This window comes from Gopherus evgoodei, chromosome 8, assembly GCF_007399415.2.
Source record: "Gopherus evgoodei ecotype Sinaloan lineage chromosome 8, rGopEvg1_v1.p, whole genome shotgun sequence".
Taxonomy (NCBI): Eukaryota; Metazoa; Chordata; order Testudines; family Testudinidae; genus Gopherus; species Gopherus evgoodei.
Genome location: NC_044329.1, coordinates 112,198,591 through 112,218,069, shown reverse-complemented (window position 1 = coordinate 112,218,069; position 19,479 = coordinate 112,198,591). Strand labels below are relative to the sequence as shown.

The 19,479-nt window shown below is 44.1% G+C and overlaps 1 protein-coding gene across 12 annotated transcripts in view; it reads left to right on the top strand.

Moving 5' to 3' along the window:
• ST3GAL3 (ST3 beta-galactoside alpha-2,3-sialyltransferase 3) overlaps positions 1–19,479 on the top strand; it is a 444,286-nt gene that overhangs the window by 129,850 nt on the left and 294,957 nt on the right. For all 12 annotated transcript variants that reach the window (XM_030572865.1, XM_030572866.1, XM_030572862.1 and 9 more), the window contains one exon: positions 11,881–11,923. In XM_030572865.1, the coding sequence (XP_030428725.1) occupies positions 11,881–11,923 (43 nt within the window). The remainder of the gene's footprint in view (positions 1–11,880; positions 11,924–19,479) is intronic.

Below are 19,479 nucleotides of genomic sequence, written 5' to 3'. Positions count from 1 at the left end.
ATCTGGATTGCCTCTGGGTGAAGGGAAAAAGAGGAGGGGGAAGGTATCATTCCTCTCTGTGTGGTGATTCAAGGAGTTTGAATCACGGTGATCTCCTAGTGTACCCAGGGCGGAAAGGAGCTGGGAGGAAGAAAGGAGGGGGAAGGGAAATGGTTTATTCCCCTTTGTTGTGAGACTCAAGGAATTTGGGTCTTGGGGTCCCCAGGGAAGGTTTTGGGGGAGACCAGAGTTTATCAGGCACTCTACTCTAAGTCCTGATTGGTGGCAGCACTACAGGATCTAAGCTGGTAATTAAGTTTAGGGGAATTCATGCTAGTACCCATATTTTGGACGCTAAGGTTCAGAATGGGGAATTATATTATGACAGGGCCTTCCTGATTAGGGGTCCTATAAAAGTAGCCAGCCAGTCAGGCAGCAGCACAGGAGCCAGCAAACAGAGTTGTAAACGGGAGTTTCAGAGGGAGTTTACAGGGGGAAGTTGAGAGGAGACTAAGACAGAAGGATTGACAGGCTAGGTAAAAGAGTGGGTGGTGGTCTGGTGCCTGCTGGGGGGTTGTGTTGTGTTCCGTGGACTACCAGGCTTTAGGTGGGAAGGCTCTGACTGATACAGAGGTAGCAGTGAAAGACACAATGAGGATGACTGGCTGTGGAAGCTGCGGCATGTACATGATCCTGGAGGGGGTACCTGAAAAGAGTTTTGTCTGCAAGGAGTTAATAGAGGAGGTATCTGAGCCTCTAGCTATTATCTTTGGGAAATCATGGGAGACGGGGGAGATTCCAGAAGACTGGAAAAGGGCAAATATAGTGCTCATCTATAAAAAGGGAAATAAAAACAATCCAGGAAACTACAGACCAGTTAGTTTAACTTCTGTGCCAAGGAAGATAATGGAGCAAGTAATTAAAGAAATCATCTGCAAACACTTGGAAGGTGGTAAGGTGATAGGGAATAGCCAGCATGGATTTGTAAAGAACAAATCGTGTCAAACTAATCTGATAGCGTTCTTTGATAGGATAACGAGCCTTGTGGATAAGGGAGAAGCGGTGGATGTGATATACCTAGACTTTAGTAAGGCATTTGATATGGTTTCGCATGATATTCTTATAGATAAACTAGGAGAGTACAATTTAGATGGGGCTACTATAAGGTGGGTGCATAACTGGCTGGATAACAGTACACGGAGAGTAGTTATTAATGGCTCCCAATCCTGCTGGAAAGGTATAACAAGTGAGGTTCCGCAGGGGTCTGTTTTGGGACCGGCTCTGTTCAATATCTTCATCAACGATTTAGATGTTGGCATAGAAAGTACGCTTATTAAGTTTGCGGACGATACCAAACTGGGAGGGATTGCAAATGCTTTGGAGGACAGGGTCAAAATTCAAAATGATCTGAACAAATTGGAGAAATGGTCTGAGATAAACAGGATGAAGTTCAATAAAGATAATTGCAAAGTGCTCCACTTAGGAGGGAACAATCAGTTTCACACATACAGAATGGGAAGAGACTGTCTAGGAAGGAGTATGGCAGAAAGAGATCTAGGGGTCATAGTGGACCACAAGCTTAATATGAGTCAACAGTGTGATACTGTTGCAAAAAAAGCAAACGTGATTCTGGGATGCATTAACAGGTGTGTTGTAAACAAGACACGAGAAGTCATTCTTCCGCTTTACTCTGCGCTGGTTAGGCCTCAACTGGAGTATTGTGTGCAGTTCTGGGCACCGCATTTCAAGAGGGATGTGGAGAAATTGGAGAGGGTCCAGAGAAGAGCAACAAGAGTGATTAAAGGTCTTGAGAACATGATCTATGAAGGAAGGCTGAAGGAATTGGGTTTGTTTAGTTTGGAAAAGAGAAGACTGAGAGGGGACATGATAGCAGTTTTCAGGTATCTAAAAGGGTGTCATCAGGAGGAGGGAGAAAACTTGTTCACCTTAGCCTCCAATGATAGAACAAGAAGCAATGGGCTTAAACTGCAGCAAGGGGGATTTAGGTTGGACATTAGGAAAAAGTTCCTAACTATCAGGGTAGTTAAACACTGGAATAGATTGCCTAGGGAAGTTGTGGAATCTCCATCTCTGGAGATACTTAAGAGTAGGTTAGATAAATGTCTATCAAGGATGGTCTAGACAGTATTTGGTCCTACCATGAGGGCAGGGGACTGGACTCGATGACCTCTCGAGGTTCCTTCGAGTCCTAGAGTCTATGAGTCTATGAAGTGCCGCCTGATAGAGCTGATGGAAGAAAAGATCCGAGGACTGGAGATGCAAGTGGAAACTCTGGTTGAGTTTAGAAGAGGTTTTGAACAGATGATGGAGCACAGACATGAGGGGGCTGAAGGGATAAGCTCAGACGTGCTGATGGAAGCAGGACCAAAGAATTCAGAGGAGAGACTGCTGGGAGAGGAAACTAGACGGTGGAAGCATATGACTAAGAGAACCAGGCAGAGGAAAAGATAGGCCAGTGAAGGAGAAATAGAACTCAGGAACAGGTTTGCAGAGTTGGAAAATGAAGAAGGCACAGTAGGTGATCCCTGAAGGAGAGAGGGCAAGGAAAAAGAGAAGAGCTGATAGTCCTACAAGAGGAGGGGAGGAGTCAATGGAGGCAACACCAAATATAAGCCCCAGGAGGATTGCAAGGGTGTATAGGAATCGAGAGGACTTGCAGCCAGTGGGCGAAGGAGATAGACCGGAGAATCACACTGTCACCAGGAAAAGGCAGATCTATGTGATTGGAGACTCCTTACTGAGAAGAATAGACAGGCCTGTAACTAGAGCTGATCGGGAGAACAGAAGGGTGTGCTGTCTGCTGGGTGCTAAGATACAGGATGTGGACCTGAGGCTGAAAAGGATCCTGGCGGGAGCGGGAAAGAATCCGTTGATTGTCCTTCATGTGGGAACGAATGATACGGCTAGATACTCTCTGGAATGTATCAAGGGAGACTATGCCGGACTGGGGAAGACGCTTAAGGAAATCGAGGCTCAGGTGATCTTCAGTGGGATTCTGCCGGTTCCCAGAGAAGGGCAACAAAGGTGTAACAAGATTATGGCAATCAACAGATGGCTCAGGCAGTGGTGCTATAAGGAGGGCTTTGGGATGTACGGCCATTGGGAAGCATTTATGGACAGAAGACTGTTCTCTCGGGATGGACTTCACCTGAGTAAGGAGGGAAATAGACTTCAAGGATGGAGGCTCGCCGAACTGATTAAGAGAGCTTTAAACTAGGAATTTGGTGGAGATGGCTGGGAGATGTTCGGGAGATCTCCACGCCAGAATTTAACCTTGAGAGGGAAGTAAACAAAGTAAGAGGGGATACAGTTGTGGACAGAAGAATTGGCATAAGGAGGAAGGGTAGTGTAGATAGCAGACTAACAGGTGATGCTGGTGGTAGAATGTCTGTGCCTAACAGGGTAGAGAATGTCAGTGAAGCCAAACGGCAAAAATTAAGATGTCTGTACACTAATGCGAGGAGCCTAGGGAACAAAATGGAGGAAGTAGAGCTACTGGTGCAGGAAGTGAAACCGAATATTATAGGGATAACAGAAGCATGGTGGAATAGTAGTCATGACTGGAGTACAGGTATTGAAGGCTATGTGCTGTTTAGGAAAGATAGAAATAAAGGCAAAGGTGGTGGAGTAGCATTGTACATCAATGAGGAGATTAACTGTAAAGAAATAAGAAGTGATGGAAGAAGAGTCTGTCTGGGCAAAAATCACACTGGGAAAGAAAGCTACTAGAGCTTCCCCTGAGATAGTGCTTGGGGTGTGCTACAGACCACCGGGATCTGATTTGGATATGGATAGAGACCTCTTTAATGTTTTTAATGAAGTAAACACTAATGGGAAATGTGTGATCATGGGAGACTTTAACTTCCCAGATATAGACTGGAAGATAAGTGCTAGCAAGAATAATAGGGGTCAGATTTTTCTGGATGTGATAGCAGATGGATTTCTTCACCAAGTAGTTGAAGAACCAACAAGAGGGGATGTCATTTTAGATTTGATTTTGGTGAGTAATGAGGACCTCATAGAAGAAGTGGTTGTAGGGGACAACCTTGGTTCGAGTGATCATGAGCTAATTCAGTTCAAACTAGATGGAAGGATAAACAAAAATAGATCTGGGACTAGGGTTTTTGACTTCTCGAGGGCTAACTTTAAAGAATTAAGGAAATTAGTTAGAGAAGTGGATTGGACTGAAGAACTTGTGGATTTAAATGCGGAGGAGGCCTGGAATTACTTTAAGTCGCAGCTGCAGAAACTATCGGAAGCCTGCATCCCAAGAAAGGGGGAAAAAACCACAGGCAGGAGTTGTAGACCAAGCTGGATGAGCAAGCCTCTCAGAGAGGTGATTAAGAAAAAGCAGAAAGCCTACAAGGAGTGGAAGAAGGGTGGGATTAGCAAGGAAAGCTACCTTAGTGAGGTCAGAACATGTAGGGATAAAGTGAGAGGCTAAAAGCCAAGTAGAGTTGGACCTTGCAAAGGGAATTAAAACCAATAGTAAAAGGTTCTATAGCCATATAAATAAGAAGAAAACGAAGAAAGAAGAAGTGGTACCGCTAAACACTGAGGATGGAAAGGAGGTTAAGGATAACCTAGGCATGGCCCAATATCTAAATAAGTACTTTCCCTCAGTCTTTAATAAGGCTAATGAGGAGCTTAGGGATAATGGAAGGATGACAAACGGGAATGAGGATATGGAGGTGGATATTACCACATCTGAGGTAAAAGCCAAACTTGAACAGCTTAATGGCACAAAATCGGAGGGCCCAGACAGTGTTCATTCGAGAATATTAGAGGAACTGGTGCATGAAATTGCAAGCCCGTTAGCGAGAATTTTTAATGAATCGGTAAACTCAAAGGTTGTACCGTACGACTGGAGAATTGCTAACATAGTTCCTATCTTTAAGAAAGGGAAAAAAAGTGATCCGAGTAACTATAGGCCTGTTAGTTTGACATCTGTAGTATGTAAGGTCTTGGAAAAAATTTTGAAGGAAAACGTAGTTAAGGACATTGAGGTCAATGGTAATTGGGACAAATTACAACATGGTTTTACTAAAGGTAGGTCGTGCCAAACCAACCTGATCTCCTTCTTTGAGAAGGTGACAGATTACTTAGACAAACGAAATGCAGTAGACCTAATTTACCTCGATTTCAGTAAGGCATTTGACACGGTTCCACATGGGGAATTATTAGTCAAATTGGAAAAGATGGGGATCAATATGAAAATTGAAAGGTGGATAAGGAACTGGTTAAAGGGGAGACTACAACGGGTCATACTGAAGGGTGAACTGTCAGGCTGGAAGGAGGTTACTAGTGGAGTTGCTCAAGGATCGGTTTTGGGGCCAATCTTATTTAACCTTTTTATTACTGATCTTGGCACAAAAAGCGGGAATGTGCTAATAAAGTTTGTGGATGACACAAAGCTGGGGGTATTGCTAACATGGAGGAGGACCGGGATATCATACAGGAAGATCTGGATGACCTTGCAAACTGGTGTAATAGTAATAGGATGAAATTTAATAGTGAAAAGTGCAAGGTCATGCACTTAGGGATTAATAATAAGAATTTTAGATATACATTGGGGACACATCAGTTGGAAGCAACAGAGGAGGAGAAGGACCTTGGAGTATTGGTTGATCACAGGATGACTATGAGCCGCCAATGTGATATGGCAGTTAAAAAAGCTAATGCGGTTTTAGGATGCATCAGGCGAGGTATTTCCAGCAAAGATAAGGAGGTGTTAGTACAGTTATATAAGGCGCTAGTGAGACCTCACCTGGAATACTGTGTGCAGTTCTGGTCTCCCATGTTTAAGAAGGATGAATTCAAACTGGAACAGGTTCAGAGACGGGCTACTAGGATGATCCGAGGAATGGAAAACTTATCATATGAAAGGAGACTCAAAGAGCTTGGCTTGTTTAGTCTAGCCAAAAGAAGGCTATGGGGGGATATGCTTGTTCTTTATAAATATATCAGAGGGATTAATATTAGGGAGGGAGAGGAATTATTTAAGCTTAGTACCAATGTAGACACAAGAACGAATGGGTATAAACTGAACACTAGGAAGTTTAGACTTGAAATTAGATGAAGGTTTCTAACCATTAGAGGAGTGAAGTTCTGGAAGAGCCTTCCAAGGGGAGTAGTGGGGGCAAAAGACATATCTGGCTTTAAGACTAAGCTTGATAAGTTTATGGAAGGGATGGTATGATGGGATAGCTTAATTTTGGCAGTTGCTTCTAATGTATTTGTAGAATGTTTTCTTGTTACCCTTTGTCCCTCACTAGTTTTATTTTGTTTTGTTCCTTGGCCTTTCCAGTTTTGTCTCTACATGCTCATGTTTTTTTATATTCATTCTTTGTAATTTGACCTAGTTTTCACTTTTTGTAGGACTTCTTTGGTTTTTTGAGTTTCAGATAATTGAATATCTCCTGGTTAAGACCCAATGGTTTCTTGCCATACTTTCTATCTTTCCTATGCAGTGCGATAGTTTGCACTTTTGCCCTCACTGTCGCTTTGAAAAACTGCCAACTCTCTTGAACTCTTTTTCCCCTTAGATTTGCTTTCCATGGGATCTTACCTACCAACTCCCTGATTTTGTTAAAATCTGCCTTCTTGAAATCCATTATCTTTATTCTGCTGTTTTCCCTCCTACCATTCCTCAGAATCATGAACTCTCTCATTTCACTTTCACTCAAATTCTCAATCAGTTCCTCACTATTTATCAAAATAAAAAACGGTCCCCAATTCCAGTAACTTGTTGGATAATGTGTGCCCTACTGTATTATTTTCCAAAGAGATAAGTCCCCTATCACCACCAATTCCTTTGCTTTGTATGATTAAACTAACTAACCTGATTGCCTTCTATTATGAGATAACTGGCTCTGTGGATGAGGGGAAAGCAGTGGATGTGGTTATTCCTTGACTTTAGCAAAGCTTTTGATACGCTCTCCCACATATTCTTGCTGGCAAGTAAAGTAGTATGGGCTGGATGAATGGACTATATAAGGTGGACAGAAAGCTGGCTCGATCGTTGGGCTCAACGGGTAGTGATCAATGGCTCTATGTCTAGTGGGCAGCTGGTATCAAGCGGAGTGCCCCAAGGGTCAGTCCTGGGGCTGGTTTTGTTCAATATCTTCATTAATGATTTGGAGGATGACATGGACTGTACTCTCAGCAAGTTTGCAGATGACACTAAACTGGGAGGAGTGGTAGATATGCTGGAGGGTAGGGATAGGATACAGGGGGACCTAGACAAATTGGAGGATTGGGCCAAAAGAAATCTGATGAGGTTCAACAAGGACAAGTGCAGAGTCCTGCACTTAGGACAGAAGAATCCCATGCAGTGCTACAGACTAGGGACCGAATGGCTAGGCAGAAGTTCTGCAGAAAAGGACCTAGGGGTTACAGTGGAGGAGAAGCTGGATATGAGTCAACAGTGTGCCCTTGTTGTCAAGAAGGCTAACAGCATTTTGGGCTGTATAAGTAGGGGCATTGCCAGCAGATGGAGGGATCATTCCCCTCGTATTCGACACTGGTGAGGCCCCATCTGAGAACAGTGTCCAGTTTTGGGCTCCACACTACAAAAAGGATGTGGAAAAATTGGAAAGAGTCCAGCAGAGGGCAACAAAAATGATTAGGGGGCTGGAGCACATGATTTATGAGGAGAGACTGAGGGAACTGGGGTTGTTTAGTCTGCAGAAGTGAAGAGTGAGAGGAGATTTGATAACTGCTTTCAACTACCTGAAAGGGGGTTCCAAAGAGGATGGATCTAGACTGTTCTCAGTGGTAGCAGATGACAGAACAAGGAGTAATGGTCTCAAGTTGCAGTGGGGGAAGTCTAGGTTGGCTATTAGGAAAAACTATTTCACTAGGAGGGTGGTGAAGCACTGGAATGGGTTCCCTAGGGAGGTGGTGTAATCTCCTTCCTTAGAGGTTTTTAAGGTCAGGCTTGACAAAGCTCTGGCTGGGATGATTTAGTTGGGAATTAGTCCTGCTTTGAGCAGGGGGTTGGACTAGATGACCTCCTGAGGTCCCTTCCAACCCTGATATTCTATGATTCTATTTTGTTAGTTGTCTTAAAATAGTCTCATCCACCTCTTCTTCCTGGTTTGGTGATGTATATTTGGCACCCTGAATGACTCATCTCCTAGATAGAAAGAAAAGAAATAATAATGATTGCAGGGGGTGGGGGTGCACCCAGCCATGGTATAGGGAGGATAATGGGAGACCGTGGTATTGTGGGGGGAGGTGGAGGGCATACAGAGACTCTGACATGGGGGAAATGGAGAACACAAAACTCCTGGCAGGGGAAGAATGGGGACCTGGGTACAGGCAACATTTGGGACTTGGAGGGAAAAGGGGTTGTAACCCTTCTGCCCCTCTGAGTTGGCAGCAACAAGGGCCGGGTTCAGTATCCAGGGGTTCTGTTTCAATAACCCAATGCCAAACCAGCTCGAGCCCCCACCCAGTGACCTGGGAAAATCTTACACACACCTATAGGCACCTCAAAGAGGCAATGCTTCCCCTCTCGCAAGCATGGAGTCTCGGTGTAGCAGAAAAGGTTTAATTACATGAAATAAACAACAAACACTAAATTGGGAAAACACCTCAACTAGAGTTTCTAGACCAAACCGTGAGCAAAGACCCACCCCAGGAAATTGTGCTGTGTCCTTTTTCCTGGGCTCTTGAGTCCAGCAACCCCCAAGTCACCCACAGTCCCAAAAGTCCTCAATTCAAAAGTGTCTGTCCTGGGTCAATGCAGCCCCAAAGTTTGAGAGTCTATCTGCAGAGGTCTCTCCCCACAGCCTGGGTAGAAAGGGGCACCTTATGTGGTCCGGGGCCAACTGCCCTGCCTCTCCGTGGGTTCTGCTCCCGCCTTCTTCACGAACTGCTCCGCTTTACCAACTGCTCCACTCTGCTCCTCCAGCCGTCCTCACAAACTGCTCCGCTCCACCAGCTGCTCTGCTCCACCAGCTGTCCCGTGAGCTGCTCCAGTTGTCCCTGCAAACTGCTTGGCTCCGCTCGCTCTGTGGGCTGCTCCACCCATCCCATAGCTACTCCACTCTGCCAGCTGCTCTGCTCCACCAGCTGTCCTGTGATCTGCTCCAGCCGTCCCCACAAACTGCTCCACTGCACCAGCTGCTCTGTTCCACAGTATAGCTTCAGGCTCCCCCACTAGTTAGCACAGTACTCAGTGCTCTCAGCTCAGTAATTTCAGCTCTTTAGTGATTTCAACTCTTAGTGATTTCAGCTCATAGTAGAGGAGCCCCAGTGCTAGTGCACCATTAGCCAAAAGTGAGTTCAGCTCAGTAACCTGTATCTGGATTCTTAAGGGAATAAAAAATCAACTCTGACATTCCACAGTGGAGAGAGGAGGGGTGGAACTGGTGCTTCTGGCTCCACAAGGAGACTGCACCACCAGGCACAGATACCTGTCCCCAGCCTCTCTCAATTCTCTGGGCTTTGGAACCCATGTCCCTTGTCTAGCAAGTACCACTCAACTGAGGTTGAGTCATTTGTCACAAAGCAGTCCCACAACTCGGCAACCTGGGATGGGGTAGGCGTGCCTATGCAAATACACTCTCTGAAATTCTTTCCACCAGATGTCAGAGTAGAGCTTATCCTGACTCTGCTTACAGGGAGAATGGGGGCAAGGCAGCTCTGGCTTTTTTGCTGCCCCTGCGAACACTGTCAAAGCGTAGAGACATAGAAAAAAAACCCTGCCTGGCGGGCGGGCGGGCAGGCAGGCAGGCAGGTGCACCCCGCCACCCCCGCGGCCGGAGTGGCAAAGAAGGAAAAGAATAAAACCTGCCGGGCGGCTGAAACCACAGGGACACCCTGTGCTGCAGATGTGCAGTGGAGTGCGCGCCTGGTCGGGAAGGGGGAGGGGAGAGAGAGAGAAGGGGGTGGCCAGGGCTTCAGCAGGGCGCTCGCCACGCGACCTCTTTTGCCGCACCGCCTGCCGGGAGGGCTCTGCGCCACTCTGGTTGGCTGGGAGGGAAGGACGTGGGCTGCCCTGCCGAGTTTGCTGCAGGGCTGTCCCCACTTCTGTGTTGCTGCCCCCTACCGGGGGGCCAGAACAGCAAACCAAAAAGAGAAAGAAGAAGAAGAAAAAAAAAGGGCGTCCTGGAGCCAGCCCTGCATGGGGGGCACAGAGCGCCTGACATGGGGAGATAGTGGCAGTTGTATGGGGGGAGACAAAGCCTCAGGGAGGGGTAAGGGGATTGCGTGAGTCCCTGAAATAGAGGGAGAATGGAGGAATGCAAGGAGCCTCTGCTGCATGCAGTAAACTCAGCTACAGGTGCTGTGAAGTGTGCAACCCATTGTGAGCTTGGATCTTAATTCTGCTCATTTACCAAGGGTGAAATCGCGGTCGCATTGAAGTCAATGGAAAAATCTCCACTGACTTTGATGGGGCCAAGATTTCATCCCAAGTACGTAGTTAAGCTGTCTCCTGGCTGTAGAGTGTGTGGATGACAAGTGAGCTCATAAGCAATGTTTACACCAGGGTTTCCCAAATCATAAGGAAGACTAACTCTTAGCAATGAGGCCATCTTATAGGCCGCCTCTTCTCAACACCCCCCAGTTACTCAGCTTCACAGTAGCACAGGCTGTCCTCTTGCTCCTTTCCCTTGGTATGTGCAGGAGCAGCATTTTCATTCTTTTTCCTTTAGTATGTCCTGATTGTTACACTCTTTGGAGCAGGGATCATGGTTTTGTTATATATTTGTACAGCCTCCAGTGCAGTGAAGCCCGTCAGAGGCTGCATGTATGGGGCCCCCTAGGCACTACCACAGTACAAATAATGCATTATAGTAATAAGCAAAAATTAAGTCTCCTGGGATGTATCACCTGGATTCTCAGAGAAATCATTATTTTACTACAATAGTTTAATTGATTTACAATATCACACGGTATTTCTAGTTGTTAAAATAAGTGTTTGCATGTAATTCTACATGTGAATCATAGAAACAGACTTCCCCATGGGAATATTTCTGTAGCTGTTCCCTGTTGTTTCTGAGAGGCACAGATTCTGACTAGCTCATCTCTGGATTCTCATTGCGGGGCTCCAGAGCTCTCCACTCCTCTCAGGCTACGTCCAGACTACCCGCCGTATCGGCGGGTTAAAATCGATTGCTCGGGGATCGATATATCGCATCTCATCTAGACGCGATATATCGATTCCCTGAGCGCGCTTATATCGATTCCGGAACTCCATCAACCCCAACGGAGTTGCGGAATCGACAGGGAGAGCCGCGAACATCGATCCCGCGCGGTGAGGACGGGTGAGTAATCCGATCTTAGATATTCAACGTAGCTGAAGTTGCGTATCTAAGATCGATTTCCCCCCGTAGTTTGGACCAGCCCTGAGATGCAGTTCCTGCATTACCAGCTGTACCGAGTGTAACTATGCCCCTGTTAGCAACACTGGTCAGGAGAGCACTTGTTTAATCTCAAGGCTGGAGGCAGGGGGAGGTCTTAGGCAGTCAAGAGAAATTGGAAAGCTCTACCAGTTCTCGAAGTGAGGAGGACATTTGCATGGGTGAGTCAGTGACCAGACTAGCCCCACTCCAATCAGGAAAGCATTATATGCCTTCCTATTCCCTGTCTTGCATGGTGCTGCTTCTTCGGGCTCTTCCTGCAAAGGTCTCAACTAGTTCTAATGACTTTGGAATTAATGAACCTGAATATTCAGAGGTGTTATTTTGGGGCTGTGCATTTAATTACTGTTACTCTATAATGTGTATGGGTTGACTACACTGTATGTTCAGCTGTCATTGCCAATCAGAAATAGTTGTGCTGTTCAATGAGGAGCTGCTGTCCTGCTTTGTGGTGGGAGAAGTGACTAGCTGCTGTTGTTTCATGAAGTCTCCTGTTTTTGTCTTTCAGAATATGACAAACTGGGCTTTCTTCTGAAGCTGGACTCAAAACTGTGAGTAGAACTATGGGAATGCTACTTGCTTTTTTTGTTATGGTTTCTATTGCAGACGACAAAAATTCTGGGTTACTCGTGCAGTGTGTGGATTGGTTGAGAGGACAGTGCATTGACAGATGGGAGAGCTGAGGTTAGGAGCAGACTGAAGGTTCCTGCTTTCTGGGTGTCACTGCTGCATGCCTAGCCAGGCTGGCAGAGACTTTGGTTCACTCCCTTTCAATTCTTGATGGCTGATCATGAGGATAGTGACATCAACTGTAAACTATGCCTGTCTTTCTGCCTTATGAGTTTTATTCCAACTCTTCAAAATGAGGAAAAGTTAAGTAAACCTGAGGAACCATGGAAAATAGTAAGCTGTAATGTAACTCAGAGGTTGGAAACTGATTCCTTCACATCTGGGCCATTCACACATGACCCCAGAAGCTTGTTGAAAAATTTGAGATGGTGCAAAGAAGGGCCACAGAAATTATTTGGGGGCTGGAAAAAATGCCTAAAAGCAAGAAACTTAAGGAACTTAATCCGTTTAGCATATCAAAAAGAAAATTAAGAGATGAGTTCAATAAAGTGTATAAACACCTTCACGGGGAGATACCAGGTACTAACTGGCTCTTTAACATAGCAGAAAAAGACATAATAAGAATCGGTGTCTGAAAGTTAAGGCCAGACAAATCGAAATTAGAAATAAGGCACAAATTTTATCCATGAGGGTGATTAACCAGTGGAATAAACAACCAAGTGGAGTGGTGGACTCTCCATCTCTTGAAGAAGTTTTCAGATCGAAGCAGGCTGCCTTCTAGGAAGATGTTTTAGCCAAACACAAGTACCATCATCTCTTGTTTTTTTCTGGCTTAAAGAGTAGTAACAAAGTAGCAGAAGATACTATGCATATATCTGAGATGATAGAAATAATTGTGTATTAGTTACTGTATAGAACCCCAAAAAAACTGCATGAAGAGACTGTTTAGGTTGGAGGTTCAACTCCATTCTACACGTGGGAAACTGAGGCACAGAGATTAAGTGAAAAATAGTTAACTAGTTAGGGGTGCACAATTTGAGAAGCCATGGGCCTGATATTTCAAAGTACTTAGCATTTTATAGCACTTTCTATGTTTAGAGCAGAGGTCCCATTGACTTCAGTTACAGGTGTGAGTGTTTGGCACTTGTGCAAACCAGACACCAGCTGTTTTAAATTGGGTACTCAAAAAATGAAGCTTATAATTTGGTCAAATTTGGGTAAATTTTCACAAGGATGATCAAAGGTCATCTTTGACACCAGGCTTGCCATCCCCTCCTTCCCCTACCAAATTTCAAGTTTCTATTTCAAAGCATGGAGACAACAGGGTTCCTCAGTTAAGCATTTGTAAGATTTTTTTTAACATAGACAAAATAATGTATTTTCCCCCAATATTGTTCTCAGAATGACTGAAGTGTTTTTGATCTAACTTTCCAAAAACATACAGCCAGAGGCAGAAATCTGGGATAGGAAATTTCAGCCCAAATTGTTTACGTTGCCAAAATTGTAAACAAGTGAAAACAGGTGTGATGGGTTGGGACCCCTCGGAACGCTGCCTGATGTGCTGAGATACCACTGAGTCTACCTGTTCTGCCAGCATGGGCCCCCTTTAGCCTGTCTTGCTGAGCCAGACTCTTAAAACCTCCTCTAACACACACATAGGCAGGGCCATCCCCAGCTGCAGATCCGCTCTGGGCAGACTCAGCTTAAGGGACTTGCTCCAGCACTCACATGTCTACCTCCCTTGGAGTACAGACCCAAAGATATATTGTGAAATTCGCCCCCTCCCTCAGTGTGGAGAGAGGTGTGCACACTACTTGCTCCCACAGTTAGAAATTACAGAAACTGGGTTTAATAATGAACAAAACACATGTTTTTAAGTATAAAAGGCAGATTTTAAGTGGTAAAAGGGGTAACAAACAGAACAAAGCAGATTACTAAGCTAGTTTCACTAGAGAAATTGGTTACAAATAGTATTTCTCACTCTAGATGTTGTTGCAGGCAGTTTGCAAAGGTTCTCTGGTTCAGAGTTCCAGTTCTATTCCTTTTCAGACTGGACCCCTGTCTCAGTCTGGAGTCCCCACTTGCTTTCCCTTTTGCAGTCTCTCTTCTTGGGCAGACAGGCCATGGAAAGAAGGAGTCCTGTTTGCCGTCCTCCCCACCATTCTCTTACGGTGGAAAGTTGCAAGAAGTCCCAGGTAATGTTTTCATATCACGTGACAAGACCACCCAACTCTGTAGGATCACAGTGTCCATGAGTCAGTGGCAGTATGGAGTGTCCACAGGAAGGCCAAGCTTTTCAGTCCATTGCCCTCGCTGATGGGCCTTCCGCCCCGTCTGGCTTTTCCATTGTTGTACCTGAAGTGTTAGCAGGAGGCGTCACCCAAAGTAGCGTAGTTGAAATATAGATACATAGTCAATATTCCTAAATTCAGATACAGACATGATACAGGCATACAGATTGGATAATCACATTCAATAAATCATAACCTTTCCAATGATATCTCACATGAGCCATTTTGTATAAAGTACATCTCAGTTATTTCATATTCATATCATAAGCATATTTTCATAAGGAATATGGAATGACAGATCACAACAGAGTCTTATGGAAAGGGTTAGGCAGCCTTAGCTTTAGGTGTTCCTACTTACACCACCTATAATGATGTGAGAACTGTTATGTGAGCATGTAATTAACAATTGTATTGCAATGCTGCACACTGATAAGGTTGCCTGCAGGAAGTAGCAGCACTAGGGCATTGTGTGCTTGCTTCTCTGGATTGTAAGGCAAATGGTATGTTGCATTGGGTAACAGAACATTGACCTGGGTGGCTGTGAGGTGCTGAGCTTGCGCCTGCTGGCATCAGGGACAGTTGGCCATGGCTCCTGGCCTGGGTCTGAAGAGGTGTTTTTTTTTAAAATGGATCCTCACTGTTCATGGGTTAATACTGGGTAGGAGAGACTAACCAGAAGGACTGTGTACTGTTTATAATGTGTATAGCAATAATTTTCCTGCATGCGCCAGTCATGATGGGACTTTACTTTCTGTATTGTTTTGAAGAAGACTTGGCAAAATACAGCTCCTTCTCTCCACCAGCTACAGCGATACTTCTTATCATTTTGTGTTTTGAGGCTCCTCTGTTTCTCATATTCACATCTGTACTGCTTGGGTCTCAGATGCACTCCTTCTGCAATGATGAAATGGGAATAAATGATTGAGAATGGAAGAGAAAAGATGGGCTAAAAAAACAAAATGGATCCACATGAAAACTATATTTAGCCACCCGTTCTCTATAGCAGGGCTTACTCCACTGGTACTTCAGACCAAGGAAAGGCAGACCCATATCAGTATTACTCTGAAGAATTTGTGACCAGCATTTCCAGTAAAGTAAACCCCACATTTCAGCACTATTGTTATATATGTTTTACATAAATGTTTAGAACAAGAAGAAAAATATTAACAGTGAAAGTAATTAACCATGGGAACAGTTTACCAAGGATTGTGGTGGATTCTCTATCACTGACCATTTTAAAATCAGGATTGGATGTTTTTTTTTTTTTTTTAAATAAATGCTTTCTGAGTGTGTGTGTGTGTGTGTGTTGGGGGGGTGTTCTCTGGTCCATGTTATACAGGAGGAGAGTGTGAGTAATCCTAGTGGTCCCTTCTGGCCTTGAAATCTGTGAATCTGGGCAATCTTAATGCAGGCCTTTCCTGATATTTGAGTACTTCTCTGCACGAATTTAACAGTAGCTCTCTTTGGTCGGAAAATGTGCAGGGGAGATCCCTATCCAGCCAGATGGGCCCAGGGAAAGGAAAGTCTCCATAATGGAGCCAGACTCAGGGCAGAGACTCAAGCTGGCAAGAGCAGCTACAGAAGCTGTCTCAACAGGCACTGGTGGACACTGATGATACCAGACTATACTTGCTACAGTTTTTCTTCTGGATATTCTTTTCCTTCTGCTGTTTGACGGATTGCTCTGATCCACCCCCCATCATCGCTTGTCTCCCTCCACCCTGTCCTCCATGCTCTTCTCATTCTCTCTTCCTGCCTTCCGATCACCTCTCCCTTTGTCTTTAGCTTTTAGCTAATCCCTTCCAGCCTTCCCTTCCACTCTGCTTGTGTGTTCACTCTTTCTCCCACCCTTTCTCTGTCTTGTCTATTTAGATGGTAAGCTCTTTGGAACAGGGACTGTTTTTGTTATTCTGTGCTGTACCTTGCACAGTGAGACCCTGGTCTTGGTTGGGGTCTCTGGGTGATAAAATAATAATATATTTTCTTTACTGACTTCTGAAGAGAAATCTGTATATAGCATCATAAATGTGCATGTTTGGTACCCATCATGTGAGTTAGCAAAACACTCCTGAAAAGCTTGCAGACTAAGGCCTGACATGAAGAAAACAAATACTGTGAAATTAGATTATGGCGATGGGGCCGGAAGTGCTGCATGGATAAGATCATGTGGTTGTTTACGGTAGTTGCCATTAGGGGATTTGGTATTGTGCTCTCCTTGTATTCTGAATACATGCTATGAACTCAGTGAAAGGCAAAGCTTAAAAGCTAGGCTAGCTAATAAGTTTTCTACAAAACTTAATAATGAAGATAGTACTGTGGTGGGAGCAGTTGGTGTTGGTGGACACCTGATAGATCATGTGTTCTGTGTTGAAGACCCTGTTGATAGAAATGGCTTCATTACATGGCTGCTCCTGTGGATGTGGTTGGTATTCTGCCACTCGTGTGCAATTTTATAATGTTGCCTTAACTATTGACAGCATGTGAGAACCTTGTGTGATCAGGTAAAACACTTGGGGCACCAGAACTCAGTTCCTCCTGATTCCCATACTTTCAGTTGTTCCATGTCTGTCTTTTGTCATTAGTTGGTGACATTTAAGGTATTCCTGAAGGACTAATCTCCCTTGTGAAGGTAGCCCTGCAGTAAGATGTAAATGCCTTGGTTCACAGTTTAAAACAAATTATACACAGGAAATCATTTAGCTGGAATAAATATAGGGTGGTATTTCACATTTGGCAGTTTAATTTTACCCTTGTTGGTATCTCTACCTCTTTTACACTGCACATGCCCAGTCCAGGTTATTCAGATTGATTTATAGTGTAGTTGTTATAATTATAGCTATATAACAATTCTTTTGCTTCTGGAATTCTCCTGTTTTTATGGGAGTTGCGTGGAAACCAGATTTGTTTTTCCCCCTTTGTAGGAATATCTGGAATTGCATTGAATTCTATTTTCCTTTGAAATCTTGTTTCTGATGCATACCTCCCTGAAATGTTTAGCAAGGCTGGCCTTGCTGGGGGAATCTGACTTGGAAGTGGAATGCAGATCTTTATAATATTGTGCTGTTTGTCTTTTAAAGGGACATCTGGAAAATAGTTCTCTTTGCACAGACTGTTTCAGGCCAAAAACCTTGTCATTAGTGAAGAAAAATCACGCATCCCGAGGAACCTTCCTCTCAGCTGGGAGGAAAGCTTTGCAATATATATGTAGGAGGGAAAGACTACTTGTTCTCTTCTGGCATGTATTGGCTAGCTATTATGTAGACTCATTCTATGGGAATACTTTGCATTTTTTTTAAAGGTGGGGTTTGTTAATGACTTCCAAGTGTCAAGAGGGAGGAGGGGGGCAAGTGGCAAGGTGGACAAATTTGCAAACGGCACAGGTTCTGAGTACCTTCATGGATGCTCAGGGAAAGAGGTCTGTTAAGTGACTCAGTGAGTTGTTAATTTTTATTTATTTACATTTGTACCTATCACATATGCAGTTGCAGAAATTAGAATCTCTAACCAAGAAATATGCATAGCGCATGAAGCAAATTGGACTCCTAGAAGACCTTCCGATTCTAAGAATACTTTAATTTGTCTCGCTTCAACTTCCGCCCGTTGGATCATGGTAGTCCTTACTCTGCTAGATTGAGGAGCCCACTGTTAAATATTTGTGCCCCATGCAGGCACTTATAGACTGCAATCAAGTCACCCCTTAACTTTTTCTTTAATCTAAATAGATTGAGCTCTCTGAGTCTATCACAACAAGGCATATTTCTAATCCTTTAATCATTCTCATGGCTCTTCTTTGAACCCTCTCCAATTTATCAACATCCTTCTTGAATTGTACACTGGAACTGGCCACACTATTCTAGCAGTGGTTGCAGCAGTGCCAAATACAGAGGTGAAATACTCTGTACTCCTACTCGAGATTCCCCTGTTTATGCATGGCAGAATCACTTTAGCTCTTCTGGCCACAGCATCATACTGGGAGCTCCTGTTCAACTCGTCCACCAGGACCCTCAGATCTTTTTCAGAGCCCCGGCTTCCCAGGATAGAGTCCCCCATTGTGTAAGTATGGTCTATGTGCTCTGTTCCTAGATGTATATATTTGCATGGAACCATATTAAAACTCATATTGTTTGCTTGTGCCCAATTTACCAGGCAATCCAGATGTCTCTTGTTGGTGACCTGTGATCTTCATTATTTATTACTCCCTTAATTTTTGTGTCATCTGCAAGATTTATCAGTTTTGGAACAGATTGATAAACTAAACAGTAATAAATCATCAGGACCGGATGGTATCACCCAAGAGTTGTGTAGGAACTCATATGTGAAATTGCAGCATTACTAACTATTGTTTGTAACTTGTTGCTTAATCAGGCTTTTGTACCAGATGACTGGAGTGTAGCTAATGTAATGCCAATTTTTTAAAAGGTTTTGGAGATGATCCTGGCAATTGCAGAAGCCTAACTTCAGTACCAGGCAAACTGGTTAAAACTATAGTACAGAACAGTCTCATCAGACAGCTAGATGAATACAATATGTTGGGGAAAAGTCAACATGGCTTTTGTAAAGGGAAATCGTATGGGGGAATCACCATTCTATTGGAATGCTTTAAAGGTATCAGCAAGCGTATGGACAAAGGTGATCCAGTGGATATAGTGTACATGGACTTTCAGAAAGTCTTTGGCTCTAAAGCAAACTATGCAGCCATGTGATAATAGGGAAGGTCCTGTCATGGACCAGTAACTAGTTAAAACATAAGAAACAAAAGGTAGGAATAAATAGTCAGTTTTCACAATGGAGAGAAGTAAATAGCGGGTCCCACAAGAATCTGTACTGGGACCTGTGCTTTTCATCATATTCATATGTGATCTGGAAAAGGAGGTGAATAGTGAGATGGCAAAATTTGCAGTCTATAAAAAATTACTCAAGCTAGTTAAGTCCAAAGCAGACTGCAAAGAGTTACAAAGATACCTGGCAAAACTGGGTGACGGGGCAACAAAATGACAGATGAAATTCAGTGTTGATAAATGCAAAGTAATGCACATTGGAAAACACAATTCCATTTAGACATACAAAACGAGGGGGTCTAAATGATCAGTTACCACTCAACAAGGAGATCTTGGATTAACTGGAGAGTTCTCTGAAAACATCTGCTTAATATGCAACAATAGTGAAAAAAGTGAGCAGTGTTAGGAACCATTAGGAACGGGATAGATAACAAGACAGAAAATACCATAATGCCACTATATAAATGC